General features: G+C 44.9%; 1 protein-coding gene across 3 annotated transcripts in view; it reads left to right on the top strand.

Moving 5' to 3' along the window:
- Positions 1-25,465, top strand: part of ASXL2 (ASXL transcriptional regulator 2) — a 128,151-nt gene that overhangs the window by 7,701 nt on the left and 94,985 nt on the right. For 2 of the 3 annotated variants that reach the window (XR_008576272.1, XM_054819364.1), the window contains exon 2: positions 21,480-21,562. The exons of the other annotated variant lie outside the window; for it this stretch is intronic. Coding sequence is in view for 1 of the 2 variants with exons in the window: in XM_054819364.1 (XP_054675339.1) it covers positions 21,480-21,562 (83 nt within the window). In the remaining variant the exon portion in view is untranslated. The remainder of the gene's footprint in view (positions 1-21,479; positions 21,563-25,465) is intronic. 3 annotated transcript variants of the gene reach the window in all.

The raw sequence follows: 25,465 nt of genomic DNA, 5'->3' as shown, positions 1-25,465 counted from the left end.
GTTGGATAATCATACCTATCACTTAGGTTCTGCAGACTCTGCGAAACTCTGCTTTATAGAAAGCTAGAGCAGTGTTGCTGTTGTGGAGTTGAGTCGAGATGAAAAAATGGAGGACTAAGCATTTCAGCTTATCACTTGATAGCTGTGGCAGTAGGATTATACAGTTTTTGGGGCTTTTTTTTTAAAGAAAAAGCCTTCAATGAGGCAGCGTTCACTCTGCTTCAGTGCAGAAGCCAAGGGGTGGCAAGCTAGCCTTATGTTTGGAGAGCACGGGAGGAGATGTAAGCTGTGGAACTTGCTTCTGCAGGAACTTGTGGGTGCTGAAGGCTTGCATGGGCTTGTGGAAACGTGTTGCAGGTTACTAAATACCTGGAAACTCCTCTTATTCTTGGAGTCCCAAGCATCATGGAGAATGGGAAAGCAGCCTCCTGGGATGTTGGAATGCTAGTTAGCCGCAAAGAAGGTCCATCAAGATCTGCTGTGGCCCCGTGTGGATTGGTGTTTAAGTATTTAGTTCAACTTCAGGCCATTAGAATGGCTTCCTGCTTTGCTGTGTAAATAAAAGATTTTCCTGGTCTGCTGAAGGAACTGGCCAACACAATTGCAAGTCGATTCTTTGTTGTCCTTAAGGGGCTGTGGTGACTGGGGAAGGTTCCTGTGAGTGGAAGAGGGAAAATGTCACGTGTCTTCGAAAGGGTGAGGAGGATGTGGGGAAATAGGCCTGGTCATCCTTCTTTGGGTCCTTGGGAGGGTATGGAACAAACACTCCTGGAAGCCGCTTTCTTGCGCAAGTAGAAGACGACGGGTTTTTTAGGGGGAACAGCCAGTGTTCATTTGCAGAAGGGAAGCTGTTGCTGAGCAAGGTGATGAGACGGCCGGCTCTGTGGAGGAGGACGGAGCAGTGGGCGGTGCGTACCTTGCCTTTAACGTGGCTTTTGGTGTGGTTTCCCCAGCGTATCCTTATGAGCAGGCTGGCGAGACGCAGGCTGGGCAAGCAGGTGACGAGGTCCATGCTAAGCTGACTGGACAGCCGTGCAGAGGTCCACTGGCCACGGCTTGTTCATGGTGGTCCTCGAGTTTTGGAGCTGAGGCTGATACTTAGCTGATGCTCTGTGTTGGCGTTTGGACGCATACCAGAGGTGATTCCTGTTGTGATGGCTAGAACCCTAATGCATCGCTCTTCAGGGCTTGGAGACGTGGTCAAGTGTATTGTCCTTCCTCTGCTTTTAGAACAAAGCAGGAAAGTAGTATGTCCTGTGTCGCTAAGCGTGGTTTGGATTGCTGTTCTCCTGCAGAAGTATTTCTGTGTTGGCTGTTGTAGCCATGGTGTAACGTGTTTAAAAGCTTATGCGGTGGCTGTGACTTGATCGTATCCCCTCATAGGGGAAATGACAGCCCTGTTAAGACACTTGTTTAGGAGCTGGGTATCTTTTAGATATTGAGATGTCATTTAATTTTGTAATAGCTAATTGTTGACTCTTCTAAAGAAGTGTATGGTGTGACTATAAATGTGCATGGTAAACTTCCTGGTTCTTCTCAAATTAATGTGAATTTGTCTGGTTAAAACCAAGTATATACCTATAGATGCTGCAACTTCAGGAAGTGTGCATGAAATTATTTAGCCAGCTAGGTTATGTACTTACGTGAGTTTTGTTGAAACTCCAAGAGTTTTTTTACTGAAGTATAAAAAAAAAAACACGCACCAGGATTAGATTCTGTGTGCTGGTTCTCTGGTAGGTGCAGTATGCTTTTATCTTCAGGTAAATTTAACTGAAAGAACCTGAGAGCATAAGTTAAGCTAAGGGCAGCAGCTGCTGGTAATGCTAGGACGTGAGCATAAACTTGGCCTTGTGTATGGACGATATTTTTATTGTATGTGGTCCTGCAGTAGTTTCATATAAGAACATCCAGAGGAATCCTTGCTTAAATGCATTTCTGTTCACCCGAGGCCAAACCGACGTGACTGCCGGTTACTTCCAGCCAGGAAGCCCTGCTGGTGGCATCGCAGTGATGCAACTGTACGGCAGGAACTGAACTCCTGAACTTCTCTCTTTGGAGCAGACTAAAACTTTATTTTTAAGACCACAAAATACTGTGGTGCTACTGCTGGTAACTGTATGTTCTCCTAAAACTTCTTTTTTTAGTGGCTTTATAGATATTAGACACTGTCTTTCCTTCTAATAACTGCACTGGTTCTGCTGGGTGCACTTACTCGTGTTTTACTGGATTCCGAATTCAAAATCGGCTTGATAAGATCACTTTGTAAAAAAGTCCCTATTCTTTTTCTGACAAGTCATGCAATTTGTGTTCTGCTGGGAAGAGTTCTTTCTTCCCCACTTTCCATGTGGAGAAATTTGAATTTGCTCTTAAACCTCTTGGAAGACACAGCAATAAACATTCTCTCTTATGACTTGCAGTTTTGCTGGTCGGAAGCTTTTTCTGAGCTCAGTCTGCTCTCTGTCCCAATACATCATCCCCCGAGATCAACAAAACCCATTTACTCCTCTCTTCCCCTGTGCTTTCTGGCACGCAGTGCACGAACCGAGCATTGGGGGATTTGTGGCCACTGAAAAGCTGCGGTAGGCCGCTCCTGGCAGCGGTACCTTGTGCAATCTAAAAAGACTTCAGCAAGTAAATGGTCGGTAATACTCGCGGAGCACTGACTACACCGATCCTCTTTCCCTGCGGCAGGCGCTTCAGCAGAATCATACTGGAAGAGAACAGTTGCGTCTTCATTAGAGAGAGTTTTATACGTGAAGTTTCTAGCAAACCTTGCAGATCATGCTTCAGATGGATGGAGTCTGTGTGCGCTGTAGCTGGGAGCACGAGTGGGGCTTGTGCTGTGTCTGTCCGGTGGTATATGGTGTCCCCATACAGCAGAGCAAAGCCCTCGGATGTCACCTGGGACATCAGCTCTCGAGCCTGCGGTTCTTGAGCTGCACGCCTGGGTTTGGGCATCACCACAGCTCTGTCTTGTAACTCTTTCCTGTAACTTCTGCAGAAATAATTCACGGTGAAGGGTTGAAAATGGCCAATCGCTGTCATCTTGCGAGCCCACGGGCTTTCAGGCAGGATTCCTCCAGGGTCAGCTCCAGCTGAGCATTTGGTGCGTGGTGCCGATACCTGGAAAGGCACCACGGTCTGTCTCTATTATGTCCTCTTTGGTTTGGAGTGTTTAACTTGCATCCGTCTTCAGCATTTCTTCCTTCTTACCAACACACCGTGGGACTGAGTGAGCGTTGAGAGGGGCTCCTGCGGCAGTCCTGCTTTCCAAGCGTGTGCAGTCTAAGCCTAGTTCTGCTTTCTCCTATACGGTCTTATTAAATATCGGTGTACTTGTGGAAATACTGAATTCAAAGTTCACTTTATCTTTGTTATGTGGACATGGCTCTTCTGATGGCAGAGGGTCAACAAATAACTTCTTATGCGCTTTGTGCCATTTAATTTCCATGACAATATTTGCCCTCTCCCATGTGTGCCTGTCGGTGTATCAGCCAGGATTAAGTCAGCTCTGCTTAACTCCCATCGAAGGTTAGATCCCGTTGTTACTGCTGTGAAAAAGTCAGTGTATGTCTCGTGGTACTGTCATAACATCACTTAAATTATCTTTCAGCAGCCAGTGGGCAGGAAAAAATGAAACCGTTTTGGTGTGGGTTGTGTGAACCTGCCATTAGGGTAGAAAGGTTTAAAGGTTTCAACCAAGATTAAAGTCTTGCAGAGCTAGGTGATCTCTGTTTTAAAGTATTAACACACACCATCACTTAGTCTGCTTCTTTCTCATGTAAAATCTTGACAAGGCAGCTACAAGGTCTTCAGGGTCTCTTTGCTCACCTCCGTGTAGCTGTTTCCATCAGAACTTGCAGATCTCCGTTCTTGTTGGAAGGCTGAACATCAGAGTTGTTCAGAAAATCGCAAAGAAAATTGTCTCCCGTCAGCGGTGTCGTTGTGATAATGGGTTTATCCTTAATCAGGAAGCTTTTCAGTTATGCCTGAACTTGGATGGTTTTTCTTCCACTAAATAAACATCTGTTTTGGACAGGCAGCTGAAGTGAAAAAACCACCTGCACCTTGGCATTGACCTTCTTGCTTTGGGATGTATGGCGAGTTAACGGTCTGAAAACCACGAGGCAAGGCACGTGTAGAGCCCTGGTTGTTATCAGCGGCTGTCTTAAATCTTGGAGTGCCACTTGAAACATGCTTAAAATGTTGTTTTTCCTTACTTTCCTTAAGCTGAAAGTGTTTGCAGGGGGTTACCTTACCTTACTTCTCCTGGAGCCTTTCAGCTCTTTGCTGTGCAAATATAAATCCTGAGAAAAAAATGTTATTTTTTTTCTGACAAAGCTTTCAAGTTGTAGATGAGCACTTAGAACTAGCTCGTTACTGGAGTTATTTACATGGTTCACTACAGATAGCACGCTTTCCTTAACCGAGCAGCTAATGTACTTCAAATGCCTTTTATTTTGATGTTTCAGGCTGCTGAGGCTTCCCATCTATCTTTGACCTAATGTTTCCTCTAGAGCTGTATATAGCTAACTGCTTTCCAGTCTTAAAGGAAAGAATGAGTGTTAGGGTTTCCTCTGCTTTAGGGGAAGGAATGTGGAAAAACAATATCCTCCGAAAGAGCCAGCCTGGTACGAGTTATCCACCTGTGTCTTCCATGGCTACTTGAACCGATGGCTCTGGTTAGCCCTGACTACTTCTTTATCTTCTCACTTTGTGGGTGTTTTGAAAGCTGGAGCTGCAGTGACCTTACAGTCTTCTGCTACTTCTGCGTGGAGGTGAGCGATGGCCCCTTGCCTTCTGCACCTCCTCCTGCCTTCGGTCCCTGCGGGCTTCCCACCCTTTGGCCTTTGCAGTGAAGGCTTGCGAGATATTGGTGTCTTGCACGAAATCTGCTTATTGCTCTGATCCTTTCACAGAGAAACCTCTTGTATATGCTGTCTTTTTTTTTTTTTTTTTTCCTCCTCCTGGAGGAGTATCATGGAGTCTTGTGGTCTAAATAATCCTTGTAGTTGTCTGGTTTTGTGCCGATGCTGCCCTAAAACACAAGTAGATCTGAAAAGAAAACGTGGGGTCCTGGGTAGTCTACTGGTTCTGTACCAAGCGGTGGTGGGGAGTTAAGATTGTGAAAGACTTGTCTTGTGCCAGCACATGTGGAGAGCATTGGTGTTTATATGCTACTTGTACAGGAATACGGAGGAAGGGAAAGGTGGGAGAGATGCATTTTTCTTGGTATAAAACGCATCGCTTATTGGGAAGCTCCGTCTAGTGACATAGAAAAACACTGTGTTCATGGCTTGTTGGAACTGGGAGTTATGGAACGGGGAAGAAGCCACCTCCTGTGCTGACAGGTTCAGAAGTTTGCTCCTACCTGCTGTACCCCTTTTTTAAGCTGTACTTAAACCTCCAATGTGTTTCAAAGAGTGCCTGACAGTGCCGGCACATAGGATTTGGTGAAAAGCATTTCTGCCGCTTGCCCTCTCTACCAGCAGCAAAACGGATGACATGAAATGCAAAGCCTTGGTTGCAGCATTTAAATCAAACCAAAAAACCGAGTGTAGTTCAGCAACCTTAAGTCTCGCTGCTGGCTCTCGTGGCCAGGTGGGAAGGTACACAGTCGTGGTTTTGGGGTAAGACAGACATGCCTGAGCGCTGACTTCAGAGCAGCCGCTGCTGCTTTCTGCCAGGCAGCGTGGATTTCTTGCCAACACTCAACAACTCTCTTACGCTAACAAGAGACTTTTGCATTTCAAGGTCTATCAAACTGCATTCGAATGAGATTGTGAGGAGCTGTAGGAGCTTCTGTTCTGAGAGACTTCTCTTCAGAAGAGAAGATTAGCTAGATGAATAGCTTCACGGTCAACTTCAAATTCAAGTGGAGGTCCAGAGTCTCGCTTCAGGTCAGTAGGCAACGAATTTCCCACGGTGTCTCTGCTCCGGCTTTCTGACTATGTGAAAGCTGAAATCGGAAGATCCCTTTTTTCCAGCAAGGGTAAAGGAACATAAAAGGTAGTAACTGTTTTACTACAGGAACAAAAGGTTGGTAATCCTATGCTGGCTCTAATTATTGAAGGACAAATTTTAGAAGTTGAAGTTGATATTCTTCTGGTAATCTATCTGATTTATTTTTGAAACACTCTTTATTAGATAACTATTAGAACAAGGTGGAGTTTTAAATAAGGTCTTTCTCATGCTTGGTAATAAGTATTACTCAATTGGTGGATGTTCTGGTGACTTCAGTTAAGCTGGTGCATTTAAACAACCTGAAGTACTGTTAGTGTAATGATGTTCATGGCTAAGGACACTTCTCAGTTGGAGATTTTGTAAATACGTGTCCAGCAGGAACAATCTGTGATGTCTTGTCGGTGCTGTTGCTAAAAGGCTTGCTATCTCACCTCTGGAAGCCAGGAGTGCAAACCACGTTGATTTTTCCAGACCATCCTTAACAACGTGAACTCGTTGACTCCAGGCATCAGAGCACAGGCACCCAACATCTAACGCGCAGGGTAAAAATAGCTGCAGTGGCTTTGGCTCGTAGTGAGCTCCTTGCCTTTGAAAAACAGCCTGCAAATGTCTGCCTAAGATATTGAATAGTGATCTTGCATGCAAACTTGACTGTGTCAAATCTTAAAACCTAAAGAGAAGGGTGGTGTTCTAAGTAAAGGTTAACAAATCCGTCAACTACACCGTGCAGGTTGATGGCTTTGTCTGTACCACGTACTGTCACGGATGTGTGTTTCTTTCTTTCCTTTTTGGAGTCTCTGTGCCGCGGTAGGATGAATCCGGGGAGGCTCCCAGGCTAGCACCCACAGGAGATGCAGTTACCTCCTGCCTGCGCCCTGGTGGGATATTTGCAAGTCACAGACTGCTCCAGCTGGGGAGACGTGTGTCAGCTCTGCCCTTGCACTGGCCTTTTCTAGTGCCACATGAGTGTGTGAAGCTGCTTGGCAAACTCAATCGTAAAACCATTCTGTGTGGGGGTTTTTTTTTAAAGGTAAAATTATTTTTAGCTCAGCTTAGATCCCTGATCTCGTTTCCCACTTTGCCAGCACACGTGGTCTGCGGCCTGGGGGAAGGGAGATGTGCCCAAGGTGCAGGACCATACTTCAGCATCGGCGTGGACGCTCAGCTCGCAGAAGTTTGGTGTTTTAATAGGACATTCAGTCACTTGAGACAAACGAGGTTTCTTGGCAGGAAGTTAAGTACAATAACTTGTCTAAGTTTAGTAGCTGGTCATGTTGGTTTTAACATGCCCAAGCTTTCATATACAAATACTGGAAACTCTGCCTGATTCAAGAGCTGGCTTCAGTTCAGCTCTTTGCCCCGTGCAGGGTGGCTGGATGAGCACTATTTATTTTTGAGACTTCCTCGTTGGGCTGCTAGGTGCAGATTCTGGGACTCTGACCTCTTTGGTGTTTGCTCTCTAATTGCATTGCCATTTATTTTCTTGTTGGGCGCTGGTGACCTGCACCAGAGCTGCACCACCTTGCTGCCTGTCCCATGCTCTCCTTTCACCGACTAAACGCAAGCACTATTACAGGGCTTTAACCCAAACGTTCATTTTGTTTCCACAAATACTTACTGGGAGCTTAAGACCACTTATAATTGCAGAAACATGTATGTGCAAAGCTGATAACTTTGTAGTATTTTGCATCCACATTTTGAACTCTTATGCTGTTTGGGGAAGCCAAAACGTACAGCCAGGAGCAGTTCAGCAAGTCCTGCTTAATAATTGTCTCTTGCTAATTGTGACCTTCTCATATCACTTTTAGATTACTACTGTTAAACTCCTCGGCCTTCTCAAACCTTGAGAGATAATGCAGAGGGGCTTGGTGGTGTAGGTTTTTTTGAAAAGGCTATTCTGTTAGTCCCCACTGATAGAGTTCTGCCCATCTCATCCACACGTTATTGCTGAAGGCATGCTGTGCTCAAGCCCTCACCTCAGAGGTGCTATTTCACTTTGTTTGCAGTTTTCTGAATTCAAGGATGTAAGCTCTAAGTCCAGAAGCTTTGAATTGTTTTGTAGGGATGGTCACTTTGGGGTTTTGCCCATTCTAGACATCAAACTTCTACCAGTGTTTGAGGTTGATATAATCCCATCGAGCTTCCTTCAAGCCATTCTTTCTCCAGTTAAAGCTGAGCTTGTCAAGCATCTTGGTGATCTTTGGGAGTCTGGTGGGAGCATGGGGTAGTCTGCAGCATGGTCATGTTGTCTTTCCTTGGATGAGTTTTTCACAAATCCAGAAATGGTTTATGTGAAGCAGCACTTGGTTCTACTCAGCTGGGTCCTTGAAAAGTTCACAAATGTGGACAATTTTGGAGCCAGGTTCCCATCTCTGCTGACCAGAGGTGTACAGCTTTAGATGTGTGTCCCTGTTCTGCCTCACCTCTCCAGTGGTGTATCTTGGCAGAAACAAGCAGCAAGCTTCAGTGGAGCTGCCATGGCAGCGTAGCCTGGTGTCCTCCCTTGTCCTCCTCCAAGTTCATGTTGAATCATGGAATCCCCAACGGGTTTGGGTGGGCAGGGACCTCCCAGCCCACCCAGTGCCACCCCTGCCATGGGCAGGGACACCCTCCACTAGCCCAGCTTGCCCAAAGCCCCATCCAACCTGGCCTTGAACACTGCCAGGGAGCCAGGGGCAGCCCCAGCTTCTCTGGGCACCCTGTGCCAGGGCCTCAGCACCCTCACAGGGAAGGATTTCTGCCTCACATCCCATCTCCATCTCCCCTCCTGCAGCTTCAGGCCATGCCCCTTGGCCTGTCACTCCCTGCCCTTGGCACCAGCCCCTCTCCAGCTTTCATGAGCTTGAGTTGTGCAGTTGCTGAACCAGGACCTTGGGTTGAAACGTGACTCTTGGATCTCACCTCTTGTGTTCAAACACATTTAAAAATGATGTGACATTCTACAGTCTTAAATGCTACATAAAATAATAACATGCACTGGCATTTAATGGCACTTGGTTTCTAATACCATGGAATTGTCCATTCCTTCTTGACCTCATTTCTGGTTAAAACCTTGAATAGTATTTGGCTAATTGGATGAGTAGAAAAGATACTGCAATCTAGGTCAAGTCCTTCAGTCCCCCTCATTGCTCCTCTCGTTACTGCCAGAGTGAAACGGTATTTTGCATGCTGCCTCTGCCCAGCACTCTGTTCTGAAAAGGAATTTCACATACACTTTGGTGTTTGTTTTTTTTTTTTTATAGCTGACCCACTTCTCTGTAAAAGGTTTGCATTGCATAAAGATTATTTCTTGCTGAAGGAGTGTGTGTAAGGAAATTTGCAGCTGTTGCTGGCTTCGGTAGCTGCAGCTGGAATTCTCCTCCTGGAAAGGAATGGCCAGGAGGTGAGAGGTCTGCGTTAGGCGTGAGGTTGAGATCTAACCCAATGAGGAGGTATTGCTGGGTGCAGGGGATTGGGCTAATGACTCTTCAAGTTGCTGTGGATTCATGGCTTTTATGAAGTTTAAATTCTATTTCCAGGGAGAAGCCCAAGTGTAAGCAATGTTTACAGCATTAGGTTGCCCAATTTTAATTTCTTCTTTATATAAGGGAATAATCAATAGCAAGAATTCCAAAATGCATTTTTACCAAAGCTTGGTGAAAACGTTCATGGACTAAGGTGCTTTTTCTTATCCAGTCTTGGAGAATCTCTTGCTTAAACCTCGGTGGTCAACTTGCTGTAACAAAACAAAGCAAAAACCAACCAAAAAAATTCAAACAAAAAAGAAAACAAACCCAGCCACTTCACACACAAGTTTCCATGAGGCTTTTATCCTTGTAACTTTGAACACTGACATGATATACTGTCACAGTTACATGGGAAGAACTTACTCTGATCACTTAGAGCTTTCTTAAACTGAAAAGTGGGGCCAATCCTTCTGGGAAAGGACGAGCTACCCCAGAACCTCACCGTATCACCCAGTGAGAGTCATTTGTGCTGGGCAGGTCTGGGGGAGGGGATGTCCTTTTTTAATTCCCTTAACAAGGGTTTCAGCTCTGTGGTCATGAATGATTCATTGCAGCCTTCTAAGGAGCTGCTTGCCTGCGGTGTAACTGCATTTTAGTGAGGTGCATGCTAATTTGGCACCCTGCAAGTGCTCTGAAGCTATTAACTAGCCTTGACCCTTGGTACGGATGAACGAGGATGTTGATTAATATCGTACGATACATAGAGTGGGTTCCCTCTCATAACAGTCATCTCCTTTGCCTAGTAATCAGCACTAAACGGTTGGTTTTGTTCAGCAATTGCTAAATTTCTTCAAGACCTGGTGCTGAAACTAACTGGGAGGAGCTTGTTCCCGATGTAATTTGCTGGAAAGGATGCAGCAGTGGAAGCGTGCAAAGCCTTGTTCCCAGCTTGTGGGTTCTAACAGTATATTTTAGTGCTCTATTAGCTTTTTTTCATTTTGGTATTTAAAGATAGAAAGATAGCGATGTGATGGAGATAAGCAGGTAACTTGGTAGCGTGGCACTTCTGGGGTGGAGGAGATGGTCGTGTGCTGCTTCTACAAAACTCAATATGGATGCTGTTAGTGCTCCGGAAAGGTAATGGTTGTGTTCTGTCAGTAAAATACCAGACCATAATGAGAACTGTAGAAGTTCCCATCCATAAGTGTTGAAAGCTGAGCTGAATTGAGACAATCCTGTTCTTCCAACTTTGGAGGGCCACCAATAGCTAGGCAAGGCAGCGAGGGTGTTCAAAGGCAAGGGGGAGAGCTGCTGACAGGTGAGATGGAAGCAGCTTTGCCAGAATTGCTTTTTCAGCCCTGCTCTTCCTGCTAGTAGATTCCCAGGTGGTACAGCTTTATTCTCAGTAAAATTTAGAGTCCTGCAGTGTGAAACAAGTAACAGGTAATTAGGAATCCTCGATTGCTTCTGCATCATGGTTAGCCTAACTACAATCCGGTGGTTTTAGAGAGGAGTGACTGGGCAGTTGGTATCGGGAATCTTGACCTCTGGCAAGTTCCCCGTGCCTTGATGGTGAAGCGGTGGTGCTGCAGCACTTCACCGGAGCACTGACAATTTAGGTGGAGTGGTACAGATACTTTTTTTTTTTAAGAAACTTTCACTTAACTGTTGGAAATACTAATAATGAAAGAGTATTGATATGGGAATGGGGCTGCTTGGCAGAACTGCCTGCAGATGAGATAGGTCTAAACATTGGCTGATGCGTGGTAAGACACAAGACTTCTCACATGGACGTTCCTAAGGTACTCTCTGATTCTGTTGAGCTTTCCCTCATGCAGATAAGAGGCGAGATGGATTTAGGTGGGGTGTATTTTCTGCCCATTGACTCCCATCAGGCACACCGGTAGGATGAAAACCAAATAATATTGCGTTATCTGCATGTATGGCATGCAGTAAGCCACAAAATGTGGCAAAGGAACAGGAGAAGCTCCTTGTGCTGTGAGGGCACTTAATCTTCGCTTGGGTGCTTGACAAGCTTGATGCAGCAGGAGCACCATCTCTCTGATCAGTTCTGCGGGAGACTTAAGACCTGCACTTCGACTGTGGAAGCTGGTATTGGGCTGAAAACAAGTCAAAGAGCTTCGGGTGTCCCCAGGGTGACAGCCACAGAGTGGGGAAGGGAGAAGAATGCAGCAGGGTAGAAGATGCTCAGGGTAATATAGTCTGTTGAACCGTGTGAGTTGTAACAAGCTGGTAACTTCATCATGGCTGAATTGTTTTTTAAATTCAGTTAGAGCAATTTCTCTCAATTCTTAGAAGTCAAAGTACTACTTCTGTCCTTCCCTCCCCGCTAGTCCTGCTTCAGGAGGAGGAAGGCCATGCTCTGTGGGTTTGCTTTGAGTCACTCAGGCTTGCTTGCACTGAGTCTTGGAAGCAGATAGGTGTTTGGTGGTGGGCTTTCTTCGAGAGGCATCCTGGGGATAAACGGTTGAGCAGCATCTGTTAGCAATAATGCTTGGGGATAGACAGTCAAGTGATGTATGCTGGTGTTTCACTGGAAAGAACTATCTGATTCCCAACAGTTTGGTCCTGTTTGTATCGTTATGTGGTGTATTGAAACGTCAGGAGAGCGGGTTTAGTGACCACCTGATGGTGGAAACCCCCTCTAACCAAAGCTTTGTTCCCGTGGAGCAGTTGGACCTCAGTGGGTGAAGCTGGGAAGGGGAAGAGCAGTGGTGGGCTGAGTTCATTCCCATCCTTTGCTGGCGTAAGGGGCTTCACTGCAGTGTCTTTATAAGCTCTAACAGAAGAGTAATTTTACTTTTCCTAGTCAGAAGCTGTAGGAAAATGTAGAATGTAAGGAAGCATAAACTTAGTCTGCATCTTTTTTAGGAAGAATCTAGATGAAATAGTGTATGTTGAGATCCCTCCTCAGCTAAGCCTGCGTCTTCAGCTTCTGACTACGTGTCCAAGTTGACACACTTGCTCTTATTGACAACTGTGGACTAAACACAAAGGTGTAAGAGTTGAGGTTCTCATTGCTTTCTTCCTAAACTGTTTTCAGTTAACCATCAGTTGATCAGTGTAATCCTAGCCTTTTGTCTTGCTCTTATGCTTTAACATTACCCTTCTGTGTTTTCTCTCTTCTGCTGTCAAGGCACTGGAGAAAGGAATAAAATCCAAAATGGGGAGATTATCTGGTCTGTCTAGTATTGTATGAGGAGATAGCATAACAGGTTTAATTCTATTAAACCGAAGATGTAACTCTGTGTAACCAAAGATTTCCACTCACTAGAGGGACTTGGGGTGCGGTTCAGAGGAGATAAATGTCCCACATTTTGCAGATACAGAGGCCCAAGACGCTTATTTACTGTGTTTATTTAAATAGCATTGGTAACACTGGTCGGTTTGCATCCGTGATGTGTGGGTCAGTGTTTGGTGTATTTTCAGAGCGAAACCTTGGCTGTACCAGTGTCCGGTACCAAAAATTAAATTGTGTGGACAGTCATCCCTCTTGGGCAGTCTGTGTCTCCTGGTCACAAGTGTGTGCAGCACGTGGGGATTGCTGTAGCTTCGAGGAGTTCCTGCTGAACAGACTGCTGTTAATGGGGCTTGGAGCCAGAAGGGAGTTGATTTCATTTAAAAAGATCTCTGAAAACAAGATGAAAGCTTTGATGTAGAGATGAGATTGTTTTGGTTTGGGGTTAACAATGCTGGGAAACGCATGCCAAGCTACTCCCAAAGCAGCCAACCCTGGATAATCATGTTTTGAGGTTGGGTTGTTTTTAACTTTTAAACCCCTCTGATACATCAGCACGCTGGTTCTCGTAAGCTTTTATTACGTGATTATTGATTTTGATGGTTTCTGTCCTGTAGCTCCACGCCGGGGTTGCCAGCCTTACCGAAGGCATCGCTGCTGGTCACCCCTCTGAGGTCCAGCACCCGAGGTGGAGGCTGCTTCCAACTGGGCTGGGCCACCTGCAAGGAGATGGGTGCTGGCATGTCCCCCCTTCGCCTGCACTTCAACCCCATCCTTCTCCTCACCCTTATCCTTCCTCCTCCTCTGTCCTGCTGGTTGGGACCTGGATGTCCTCACTGCCGACTTGAGCAGCAAGTTCAGATTTGTAGTAGAAACATTTTCCTTTAAGGTGAAGAGGACACTTGCTCGTGGGCAAATCCTTGTCATATAGGGAGATGCTGGAAATGCAGTTTTCTGTGTTGGGAATCCTCAAGTCATTGCACTTTGAGCAGAAGGGTTCCTCTGGATTGTGTTGCAAGAGCTTGACCTGGAAGCAGAACATGGACTTTGAGCTTGAGTTCAGCAAAACCGTAACGAGATACATGAACCCTGAAATGATTTCTATTGTCAAATTTGCTTTCCTTTTATAGTATCTCTTGCCTTGAAACATCTTCTGCTTGGGTGTTCCCCTGTTTTTATCACACATTCCAGATTTGCCTCTATGTTTTAAAGGGATACTGTAATCACAAGGATTTCTTGCAGCAGCAAGAGCCCCAACTCCTGTTATTCCCTTGCTTGTGGTCGGTCCCTGGTACACCTAAATTGCCCCTCAGTTCTCTCCCCTTGGCTAAAAGCTAAACATGTCAGATACCTGCTTCACCAGTTTGGATGCAATTGCAAGCTTACCTTTTTGTTCTGTAAAGAGCCTGGGTAAAACGCAGTTTTGCTTATTCTGCTGTAGATTTGAGGTACGACACCATCTTCCTCTCTTCCCAATGCTTGTAAATCAGTGGTATCTGGGAAGTGTGGGAAAACTGAGCTGCTTTCAAGAGCAGAGGTTTTTCACGTGTTTTCTTGGAGACTTTGTTCCCATGTGGTAGGCTGTCTCACTTTTCTGGGTCTGCTTGATATAGCTGCCTGCCTTGCTTCCGAATTGTAGTGCTTTACACTTAATTGCCAGTGGTGTGAACAAATTTTTCACACCATAAATACTGTAAGAATAAGAAAGATGCCTTTCTTCCAAGATGTAAAATTAAGAAATACCTTCTCTGATGATGATCCCGTGTTCTTGGAAACCTTTGCAGAAACGAGGACAGCTTCAGGGCGCACAGCAATGCATGCTGTAAAATAGGTAACTCTCTGTTAATGGTTTTTGTTAACGATGAGCCAACTAGAGTATTTCAACACCTAAGGCGGCATAATTTGAGCATCAGTGACACCATCTCGAGTACACGGCTTCACCTATATTGGACACTGACACTTTTCAGTATTAATAGGTAGGCTCAAGTAACGAGGCTTTTTCAGTACCCCGTGTTGGCACTTGCTGGTTTGATCGTTGGATTCATCTTGGCTAATGCTGAGCATAGTACAAAGGCAGTTTATAAATCCTGACTCTTGATGTTAAAATACCTCTCAAATTCAGTTCTGTGGCAGATAGTAGTAGTAGGTTTTATTTATTTACACACAGTAACTAAAAAAGGACTCAAGTGGAAGATCTGATACGGGATTAAAAGGGCAGAAGAGAGGAGAAGATACTTAAAGTGTATCTATTTTTTTTAAGAGTCTCTTTAATCCTCATACCTGGTTCTTCTGGATCAGCTTGTAAAGCAGCACAGAGTTATTACTGCACCTGAAGGTGTAAACTGCTTTGCTTATCTAAGTAGGCTGGGAGTTAGTATTAAACAAGTTTCTTAAAGAGCACGAGATGACAACTGTTACCAGGATAGTTAAATTATTCTTGGTCCTGTGTAGCCGAAGCTAGTTGTTTTATCGGTTTCAGCTGTGGTGGTGGTTGTCCAACACAAGAAACTTTGATCCTACAGTGCAGGATGAGCTAAAATTAGCAAAACCACAGTGAACCAAAATGGCCACGGAGCAAATGCTCTGGGTTAACGTCACTGGGCGGCTGTTGGCATCTGTGCCCCTTGAAGGCAGCTAGGGATAAAGGTGTGCCAGTCGTGTGTTGGTGTGTGAAGCAGTCCTGTGGTGGTGCGGCTCGTGCAGGTTTAAATGTTCGTTACCCTGATTTGGGATACTTGCAGAGCTGACACGCTGCCTAAAGTTATTCGATGGGGGGCTGTGTGCCTTTGGAAAGACGGGACTGGAGACTCGGAGCCCCCTGACCACTTTCAGGGGTGGGTTGGCCAACCTCTTCATTTTTGGGGTGCCCTTGAATCTGGTTGGGGATCAGGTTGGACCGGAGATGTGTGTGCTTTGAGGTTTCTGCGGAACAAATCTCTAAATTCTCGTGCAAACTTTCTGCTGTTAGAAGCAGCCATGGCTGCTCAGCCAGAAAAGCTGTTATTCCAGATGGGCTTGTCTAGACTGAGTTTAAATATTGGGTGTGTTTCCCAAATCTTAGACCCTTCTTGTGATTTTGTTCTATTTAAACCATTCCTAATTGCTTAGTATTCATGGGATAAAATGTTTTCAGTGATCCAAAAGCCTTTAGATAATGACCTGTTCGTGCTTTTGTGATAATGGTGGTGGTTTATTTTTCCTCGTTAGATATTTTCTTGCACTGAATACTCCATCGTCTGCAAGTTCCTATTCTATGGCATAGGAACAGTGAATCTGAGGACCCTTTTCTGCAGTTATACCTTACCTGTCAAAGTTACAGGTAGCCATTCAGACTACAGTCCGTAAAACTTGCACTTTTCTTCCTGACCGTAACTTTATTTTCTATTAGACTTACAACGTCGTTTGCTAGTGTATTTTGAGATGAAGGCACCATGAGAATGCTAAGCTTTTTGACTGTTTCTCCCCTTGTGCATTCTTCTATGTCCTTCTCTTCCTTCTCCCCATGTTTCCAGTTACCCTGAGTGAAAGTTGGAGATCCCCTCTTGCTGTGTAGCTGGTCAGGTTACATGGGTCACTAACTTTCTGAAGGCTGTTTCTATTATGTTAAGAATGCCTGTATTGTCTAATCAAATTCATCTCTCACAATAGTGTCTTGACAATAGATAATAACAGATGGCTAAGGAAAATACTTTTTTTTTTTTTACAGAAAGTGTAGAGTGATTCTTGGTTTGTTGTGGGTTTTTTCTCTCAAAATATTCTCCCAGCTATCTTTAAATGAAGTTCCTCAGCCGAAGGCGTTCACTTCGTATTAACGTCTCCGAGTTTGCTGTTCTTTGCCATGTGGTGTTTATCACTTGCAGTAGCCTGTAGAAGGTGGTTCCCAGCTTGGCTTGGGAAATGCCTCCCGTGGATTTAACCTGGGCAGCCAGAGAGCGTGGGGGACGTAAAGTTACGCAGTGATATTTAACCTCAGTCCTTTATTGACTAAATCAGCTTCTTTGGATCACTTGAGGAAGGTCTGTATTGTAGAATATAGACCATAGAATATAGAATAATTGAGGTAGAAAGGGACTTCTGGAGATTGTCTAGTCCAACCACTCTGCTGAAAGCAGGGTTCCTAGGACCTTGTCCAGTCCAAGAGTAGAGACTCCACTACTACCAGCTTTTCCAGTGTTTGATTGCTGTCATAATAATTAAAGCCCCCAAACAAAAAACCCAAGCAACAACATATAAAAGATGCTTCAATCCCTTACAATGATTGTTGTTGTCCTCTTCTGGGCTTGCTCCAGTCTGTCTGTGCCTGTCTTGAACTGGGGAGCCCAGAACTGGACGCAGCACTTGAGATACCATCTCAGCAGTGCTGAGCAGAGGGGAAGGATCACCTCCATTGACCTGCTGTCAGCGTTCTGCCTCGTGCAGCCCAGGGCGCCAGCATTGCCTCGAGGGTTTGCTGCTGGCTCATGGTCAACAAGGGGTGGCTTGTTCCTCCCCAGGTGCTGGACTGGCATTTCCCTATGAACTTGAGATGAGGTTCTGTCGCCTGTTTCTCCAGCCTGTGAAGGTCCCTCTGGCTGCATCCGTGCATCAGCCATTCCTCCTGGTTTCGTATTGTTTGTAAACTTGAGGGTGCACTCTGTGCTGTCCTTAATGGAAAACACCCTTGGACCCGGTACCAACCCCAATGTTTTGAAGGATTTTTTTTTACTACTTATTGCTGAATGATAGCAGATAATCATGTCTATGAAGACAATTTAAAAGTCTTCGCTAAGTAGAGATGGTCAGGGGTTGGTTGTTTGTTGGTAAGCAAAGCAACACTTTAAAAGCCTCAAGCTGCTGTATTGTTAGCAGCATTAATTTCATGCAGTTTGTCTTTATTGGTGTATTGTGGGGTGGGGAGAGGGGCAAAGTACAGTTTCTCACCCATCTGTTGACCATCTGGGGTCAAAAGTCAATGACGGGTCTAGATGTTGGGAGCTCAGCCTTCTCTCCCAGGGGATAGGCAGCCTTTTTGGCTACTTGTGTGTTCCTGAGTGAGTGTCTTGAGATGCAGATTTGCATTATTTTGCAGTCAGCGTTAATGGTTAACCTGGAGTTACAAACACTTTTCTCGTGCATCTGAGAACAGGTCGTTTTGTATTGATCTGTCTTTGCAGAACTCAGACTCGTGGCACAACGTTAGTGGCTTTAGCAAAATGCCGCAGTTCTATACTTAGAAGCCACCTGAGAGTCATGTCCTCAGATGAATATTCTTGTACGTTCAGCCCAATGGAAAATAAATCAGGGTTTGCACTGTGATCTGGCAGGCAAAACTATCCTTCAAGGATACTGAGAGATGAGAATTTATAAGGAATCTGAGCAGAATGTGAGATGAATTAAGTCAGTAAGATCTGTGTTGGATCCATGATGCTATTTTGCAGTTAACCGTGCAGAGCTATAAACTTCCTTTGCAAGACCAACACCACCTGATCCTCCGTTGCCTTTTGACAATTCTGTTCTTTGGTCTTGTAGGCTTTCTGTTCAGAAACATCACGTTCAAGCTGGGGAGGGAAAACAAGCAGCTGAAATCCCATTGTTGGCTTGCTACAAGGGTGCTCACAGCTGTGTGAAGAATTAATCTTTCATTCAGTGCTATGTTTGTTATAGCCTGGTGTTACTCAGGTACTCCCGTGTATTCTTTAAGATGTTGTGTTTATTTTCATGACTACAAGACTCTCTAAGGAATGAGGACTGATGGCAAGAGATGGGAGCCATCTGATGGAGAGGGGCAAGAGCATCTTTGCCAACGTGGTTGCTAGCAGCGTGGAGGGCTTTAAACTAGGTTTGTTGTGGGATGGAGACTGAAACCAAGAGAGAAGTATAGGATGCAGGGAGTGACAAGGGAGACTCTTCCACTTCTCCAGAAGAACTTGCATGTCCGCAGCACACCCTTGGGCCCATCTGAAATGCTTGTATGTAAATGCATTCGGCACGGGGCATAAGGCATTAAGAGGTCTGAGTGTGGTTCTGATACTAACAGTTTAGCTCCCTCTTGACCAGCTCTCACTGTGTGCAGAACCACGATGCTGGTGAGATTAAACTTATGGAGGGATGGGTGATTGGAGCGCTTCGTGTGGAGAGAGAGACATGGAAAGTGAAGAAGGGTTTGCCTTCTGTGCTGAAGAGCAGCTTTAGGAATGCCCAGAGCTGTGTTCCACAACTGGTGATGACTCAGCTGAGAGCGTATCAAATTCAGAGGAGGGTGACAAAGGGGACATCATGGTGGGTGTTTGCTGCAGACCAGCTAATCAAGAAGTGGATGAACCCTCTTTAGACAAGTGGAAAAACCTTGTGAATGGAGAGTCAGTTCTGACTCTGCCCTGGCATCTTCTGGAAGGAGGTGATACAGGGCGCAACCAGTCTAGGAGACTTCTGGAATTGCTTGAGGACAACTTCCTTGAGCCAAGTGCTGGACAAACTGGCTAGAGGAGATCTAGCAGAGTGAAGAGAGCTGGTTGGGACTGTGAACAGTGGTGTGCAGTGACACCTCTGGTTTCTGTGACGGTGAAAGGAGAGTTTAAGATTCTATGGGCAATGACTCAAGCGAGCAGAATGATCAAAATGCCTGGCTTTGGCTTGTTCAGAGAACTGCTACCAGGGATCCTAAGGGAATCTCCTCTGTAGAGCAGAGAAGCCCAGGAGAGCTGGTTGATCATCAAGAGCAACTTTCTCAGAGCAGAGGAGTGGTCCATCATGATTTGCAGGAAGCCAAGCAGGTCTGGCAGGAGGCCAGACTGATCGTCTTGCTGAGCTCAACTACGGGAAAAAGTCCAATGGAAGGAAGATGTGGGGACATGTTACCTGGGAGAAATACATAGAAGCATCCTGTGGGCATGCCAGGATATAATTAGAAAAGCTTTTCTTCCTTTCTGCTCTTAATGATGAGATTCTCTGGTTGAATGTGGTATTAGCTTGCATTGTGGTTGCGCCTAGTGAAAAATTAATGAAATGTGTTGTTGCTGCTCTAGGTATGAGCGAGATGGGACTTGTCAAGAGCACGTCCGTGTAGTGAAAGTCAAGAGGGAAATACAGTGCCCAAGAAGAAAAAAAGCACATTTATATTTTTATGTGTGAGAAATGGAAAATGTCCTAAAGTTCCTTGTTAATGGAATCCTAGCACTACTTTATTTTTCTCCCAATTTGTTTTGCCAGCTGTAATGAAAAAGTTGACACTACGGTTAAGACATCTCAATTTTCATCTCTTCTTACCCTCTGTGGGCTTTTAGCCCACTGAGCAGAACAAGCTTTCAGATTTTGTTCCAAGTCAATGGTATAAAAGTATGCCGACTCTTTGGCAATGCTGAGTGAACGTGAATTCGGGGCTGATAAAAAAAAATCTAAAAGCTGCAGTGGTCTGACTTAAAATCAAGGTGGTTGAAGAGTGATTTGTATCTTTTTGCTGTGAGCATCCTTAGCTACAATCCAGCTAGAAATGAAGTGGAACGAGTCACTGAGGCTGATACCAGACTGAGTGTAAACAAATCCCACTTAAATCTGTTGTAAACTCACTTTTTTTATATATGTGCTGCTCTGCTAGTCAAGAAGTCCCTGAAGCTGAAACGCTGTGCTGGTGTCCAGTGCTGTGCTTCAGAGCTTCCTTGCAGCCAGCCTTGGCAAAGCCACATACCAGGTTTGGAAAGAGCTGAAGTGGCTGTGAAAGTCGGGCTTTAATGTAATTTAACAAGAGATTCAGCCTGATGAGGCCATCAGCTAGGGCTTTCAAAGCTAAAGAGGGTGCTAAAGGTAGGTCTTTGTTTCTCCAAGCAGAGAAGCTGCAGTTCAGCAGGGTCTTTTCAAAGTCCTTTCCAAAGCAGCTAAATCTGCAGCCATCAGAATAACCTAACTATTCCTGGAGGGAATAAGGTGCAGGGCGTAGGAGAAGCCATGTATTCTGCACAGCTCTTGAACAGAGAAATTAAAACTGGTAGCTTCTTTCTGCAAAGTCACTCGTAGGTTTGTATGCTTAACATACTGATTGTTTGTTTTCTGGCTAAAGATGTAAGTCAGAACTCAAGTGTTGATGTGCTGGGCATGGGTCAAAAGCGGATGATTAAGAAGGAAACGAGGCATTTCCTGCCCATCCCCCTGCACAATACTGCTTAAAATATCCCAATGACGTCTAGTAACTGGCATCTTTCTTCCCAAGTCTTGAGCATCTCTGTCCATTATTGTGAATTACACTTTTGCATCTTAGTCCTCTTGAGAGGAAGGTGAGTGTGCCCAGGCCGGGCTGGGAAGGGGTGGCACTGGATGTGACCTTATTTACCAACTTGAAGCCTGAACTGTCTGCAGAAATTGTCAAAGAACCCTAACAATGTTAAACCCTATATTTCCTTAAAATTCCATAGTACTTACCAAACCGATGAGTAGTTGTTTCAGCTTTGCAAATGTTAAGGATTTGGGGTTTGGAAGCTTTTGTATCTGAGGTACTTTGGCAGTTCCTGAGGCGTTCCCAAGTGAAGCTGACAGTCTTGAAGCTGCCCTGTTACTGTGGAGCACTTAATTCCCCAAGAAGTGTTATCTAGGGGCAGTGCATTCGAAATGAAATTCTGGAATTGCACTAAAATAAGTCTTTAGACAGTCTAATGGAGTCTCTTTGCTCCTTATATCCTCCAGATGGAAGGGGTGGTAATGAGATGCGAGAAAGCCGGTAATTCTTCCTCAGTTGTATCCTTGGAGATGTCCAAACCATTAAATGTAGTTTTCTGTGCAGTCAAACATTAAAGTGAAAATGCAAATGAGTAACTTCCTCTCAATCTACTTTTGCTTGCCAGGTCCTGGAGAAATACCCCAATACACCTATGAGCCATAAAGAGATCCTTCAAGTTATCCAGAAAGAAGGACTTAAAGAAATCAGGTGAGTTAAGTACCCATACCGGTAAAACACACTCATACTTTGGTTCCAGCTTAGCTCAGTTTACTGTTAATCCCCATCTCATAAGTATTTTTGGGACTGAAATGTTAAATATTTGCAGAATTGGAGTCTAGGTCCCATTTACAAACAAGCTCTCAAGTCACTGGTAGTTTCACCAAGAAAGCTAGATGCAGGCCATACTGAATTTCCAGGTACGAGCTGCATGTGTCTTGTGTGCAGCTCTAGTATAAGATAAACTAGACCCGATCAGGTAGTTCAGACTCCAGGTACTGAAGTAAACTTGACAACTTTTTATTTCGTCTTAAATAAAATGAATAGTCAGTTTAATGGAAATTACCTAAACCAAGACTTAAAGCTATCCAGGAAGTAAAAAAGCAGCCTCACTTACAAATCCTTATTTAGAAAACTTTATGCCTTGTGCTGTTTGTTTTAGTGTTATCTGGAGTAGCGTGTGGTTCTGCTTGAGAGATCTTCCTGTTCCCCCAAGGAGCAGACTGAGTGCTTGGTGTGCTGGGCAAAGGAGGGCACCCACTCGGGGATACTGATCAGCTTTAGAAGAACAGAGCAACTCCAATGACAGCTCTTGAACGACTGTTGCCATAGCTTAATTCTTGAGTTATATATATATATACACATATATTTCCCAGAGGTGGGCAGGTTTATTTGCTGAGACAGGGAACAACTATCCGTATGAAGTAGAAAGTATTTATACTTCTGGTTTTTAAGAGCAAAGAAAAAGGGAGGAGAAGATTGGATGTGCCAGTTCATCTGGAATGAAATAACCATCCTAAAGTTGACTTAATTTTGTTCTCCACTCCATCTTGCCAGCTTAATACAGCAATCCATCTGCTTTGCCAGAAATAGTCAAGGGCCCAAGTGCAGAAATTCTGCTGTCGGTAACAAGATCTTCCACTAAAGTTGTGGACAACACAAAGGTGGTTTGCTTTTTGGAAATGCCAGTTTATTTAAAAGTAAGGAAACCAAATATACACATTTAGCTCTTATGGAGGTGACAAAAGCGGGGCTGAGTTCCTGCCCGGAGGATGCACTTTGCTTTGGGGCGGTACTGCACTGGGTCAGATCCGAGGTTTACCAGCCTTAGGGCAGCTTCAGTGTTGTGTTAAATACTGTTAATCCATCAAAGGCATGGCTGCAAACAGTGACAGCGCTTGTCAGTCCCTCGTGCGCTCCCAAGGACAGAAATGCAGGTGTCCGTACTGGTGGTCTCGCTGATGGCAAGGCACAAGTCCAGCAAACAGCCAGGCACTTCGACCTGGTGGACTTTTTAGCAATTCAGAGTGCTCTTTTTGGGGCAGAGCCTTAGGCAGGAGTTCAGATGTGGCGTGAAAGATCCAGTCTCTGGCTGGCTAGGCCAGACTTTGGACCAAACAGTCAAAAAAAAAAAAAAAAACAAAACCAAAAACAAAAACAAAACAAACAAAAAAAACCCCAAAAAACCAACCCCAAAACAAACCAACCAAAAACCCAGAACGGAAATGCCATGATGCCCTGTAGTCCTTCTCAACCTGTAGTCCTTTTAGAGTTGATTTGGGCATGTAGCCTGAGCTGATAGTAATGATAGAATGGTTTGGGTGGGCAGGGACCTCCCAGCCCACCCAGTGCCACCCCTGCCATGGGCAGGGACACCCTCCACTAGCCCAGCTTGCCCAAAGCCCCATCCAACCTGGCCTTGAACACTGCCAGGGAGCCAGGGGCAGCCCCAGCTTCTCTGGGCACCCTGTGCCAGGGCCTCAGCACCCTCACAGTAAGCTGTTCTCCTCTCTAAAAGAGCTGCTGCTGAGCATCAGGACGGCACAAACTCCTCAGTACCTTAAATCCCAAAAGATGTTTGTGGGAGCAGTCAGATGTGAAACTCAATTTCTCCAGTTCAACTATCCACCGTACTGACTTAGCCACACTTGGATGCTGTGCAGTGGTGATCTCCTTAAATGATAGATTGATGTAATAAAGCTTTATTTAGGTTAAGGCCTAAAAGGTGGTCAGTTCTTAAGCAATTCAATTCCAGTGAGTGCCAGTAATGTGTTTGGCTGGATTGGGCTTCTGATAAGTCATAGCCTGTGACAAGATGGGCTTAACACAAATCAGCCTTTATTAGGGGAAAAATCATGTTAGAGAAGATATAAAAACTGTCAAATGAGCATGTTGAGCTCACCAGTTTTTGTCCTGGCAGGGAACCATGGCAAAGCCTTTGACAGCAGATTACAGCAATTTCCCTGGATGTGGCTGCCTTGAGACAGCAGGCAGCTGCAAGACTCTTAGCTTGGTAAAATGGTGTATACACTTTACAGGCAGGACACGGGCTTCTCTTTTAGCGTGTGTATCAATGTATTTGAGTTTTGAATTGTTTCTCAGTGCAGTTTGCTTTTAATAAATAAAATTGCCCTTTTTTTATAGTAAACTATTTACAGAAACCACATAACTAGTGTCCGGCAGTCATTTTTCTGTTTGGCTGTGCAGCCAGTCTGTCTCCCTTCTGCTCTAATGCTTCCTGGCATGTGCTGCCGCTTGGCCAGCTGTTTGGGAGGAAGCTTGAGGGCATGGTGAAAGAGTTTAGAGGACTCTGAGGGCTGGTACTGTCGTAGAGGATTTGGAATTGCAGGACAGAAGGGTGGCAGTTGAGATGAGCGTGGAAAAAACAGGAACAGATTTCTGCTACGTGCAGGTCAATTTGTATTTTGGACGAGGCTAGGCCTTTTGTAAGGTGGAGGTTTTTTGTAGAATACAGAAACCTGGGCTGATACTGGCTGATTATCTTACCTATATTTATAGTTTTATCCTAGTACTCAAGTAATTTTAATCATGAGATTTTTAAATGCCAACCCAGGATCAGGACTCCGAGGTGTCAGTTTTGGAGACCTAGGGCATCCTGAAGCTAGAACTATACTTTTTGTGTGACCTGTCATCCTACTTTTGATTTGCCTGTTTTGACAGGCTGCCCAAATTGTATGAGATCCTTTCCTACCCACAGGTCGCTGCTTACAAACTGCAAAAATAAAACACATGTGGATAAATCTCAGTGAATTGGTAGTGTAACCATACCTGGCTCTAAGATTCTCCTAATGTCCTATATTGCCTTATCTCTGTTGGCAACCTTGACTGGGGAAGCCCAAGACATTCAAACGAGGCTTTGCAGACGTGTAGGATAACGGGGTTACCCCAAACACCACCAGCTGGGACAGTTCCCCAAACCTGAGTGCATGGGATAGGAGGGCACCAAGAGTTAGCAACAGAATCACATTTGTTTGATGATAAGTTGCATTTTTACTCAAAATTGTTGACTTGTCATTGGATTTCATTAATCTCCTTGGGTATGTTAAAATCAGTGTAAGAGTATCAGAAGAGTTAGCATCTTTGGAAGATATCTTTGGTGGTCTTTTCTCTTACAGCCATGAATGGTTTGTTTTTCTTGGGGACACCATGAAATACTGGCTTGTGAACCTCTGTCCAGGCACAGTGACTTTCTTCCAAATACTAATTGAGGGAGGAAATAAATCCAAACACTAGCTCAATCTCAGTGAAGGTGAGAACAGACATGGTGCTCTGGCTACTTTTATTTCAAGTATTCATGGAATTTCAAACATAAACCAAACGGAACTCTTAAACCAAAGTCCCCTTTTCACCAGTCGTACTTGGACTAAAGATAAGCGTGTCATGAACAGTTTGGTTTCAGGTTTTAGCTGCCCTCCAGACAGTGGCTAATTTATGCTTCTCATTGGCAAATCGGTCCTTCCAAATTACTTGCAAGATGCTCTGAGCATCCTTGAGGGAGGGAACTCGCTCCCAGACAAGAGATGGTTGTGTGACAAGGACTGGAGCTGCTTAGTCTGACGCCTGTATAAATGAGCTGCCAGTACTAACTTTAGG

Source organism: Grus americana, chromosome 3 (assembly GCF_028858705.1).
Source record: "Grus americana isolate bGruAme1 chromosome 3, bGruAme1.mat, whole genome shotgun sequence".
Classification (NCBI taxonomy): Eukaryota; Metazoa; Chordata; class Aves; order Gruiformes; family Gruidae; genus Grus; species Grus americana.
This window is presented reverse-complemented; position numbering and strand designations above follow the sequence as displayed.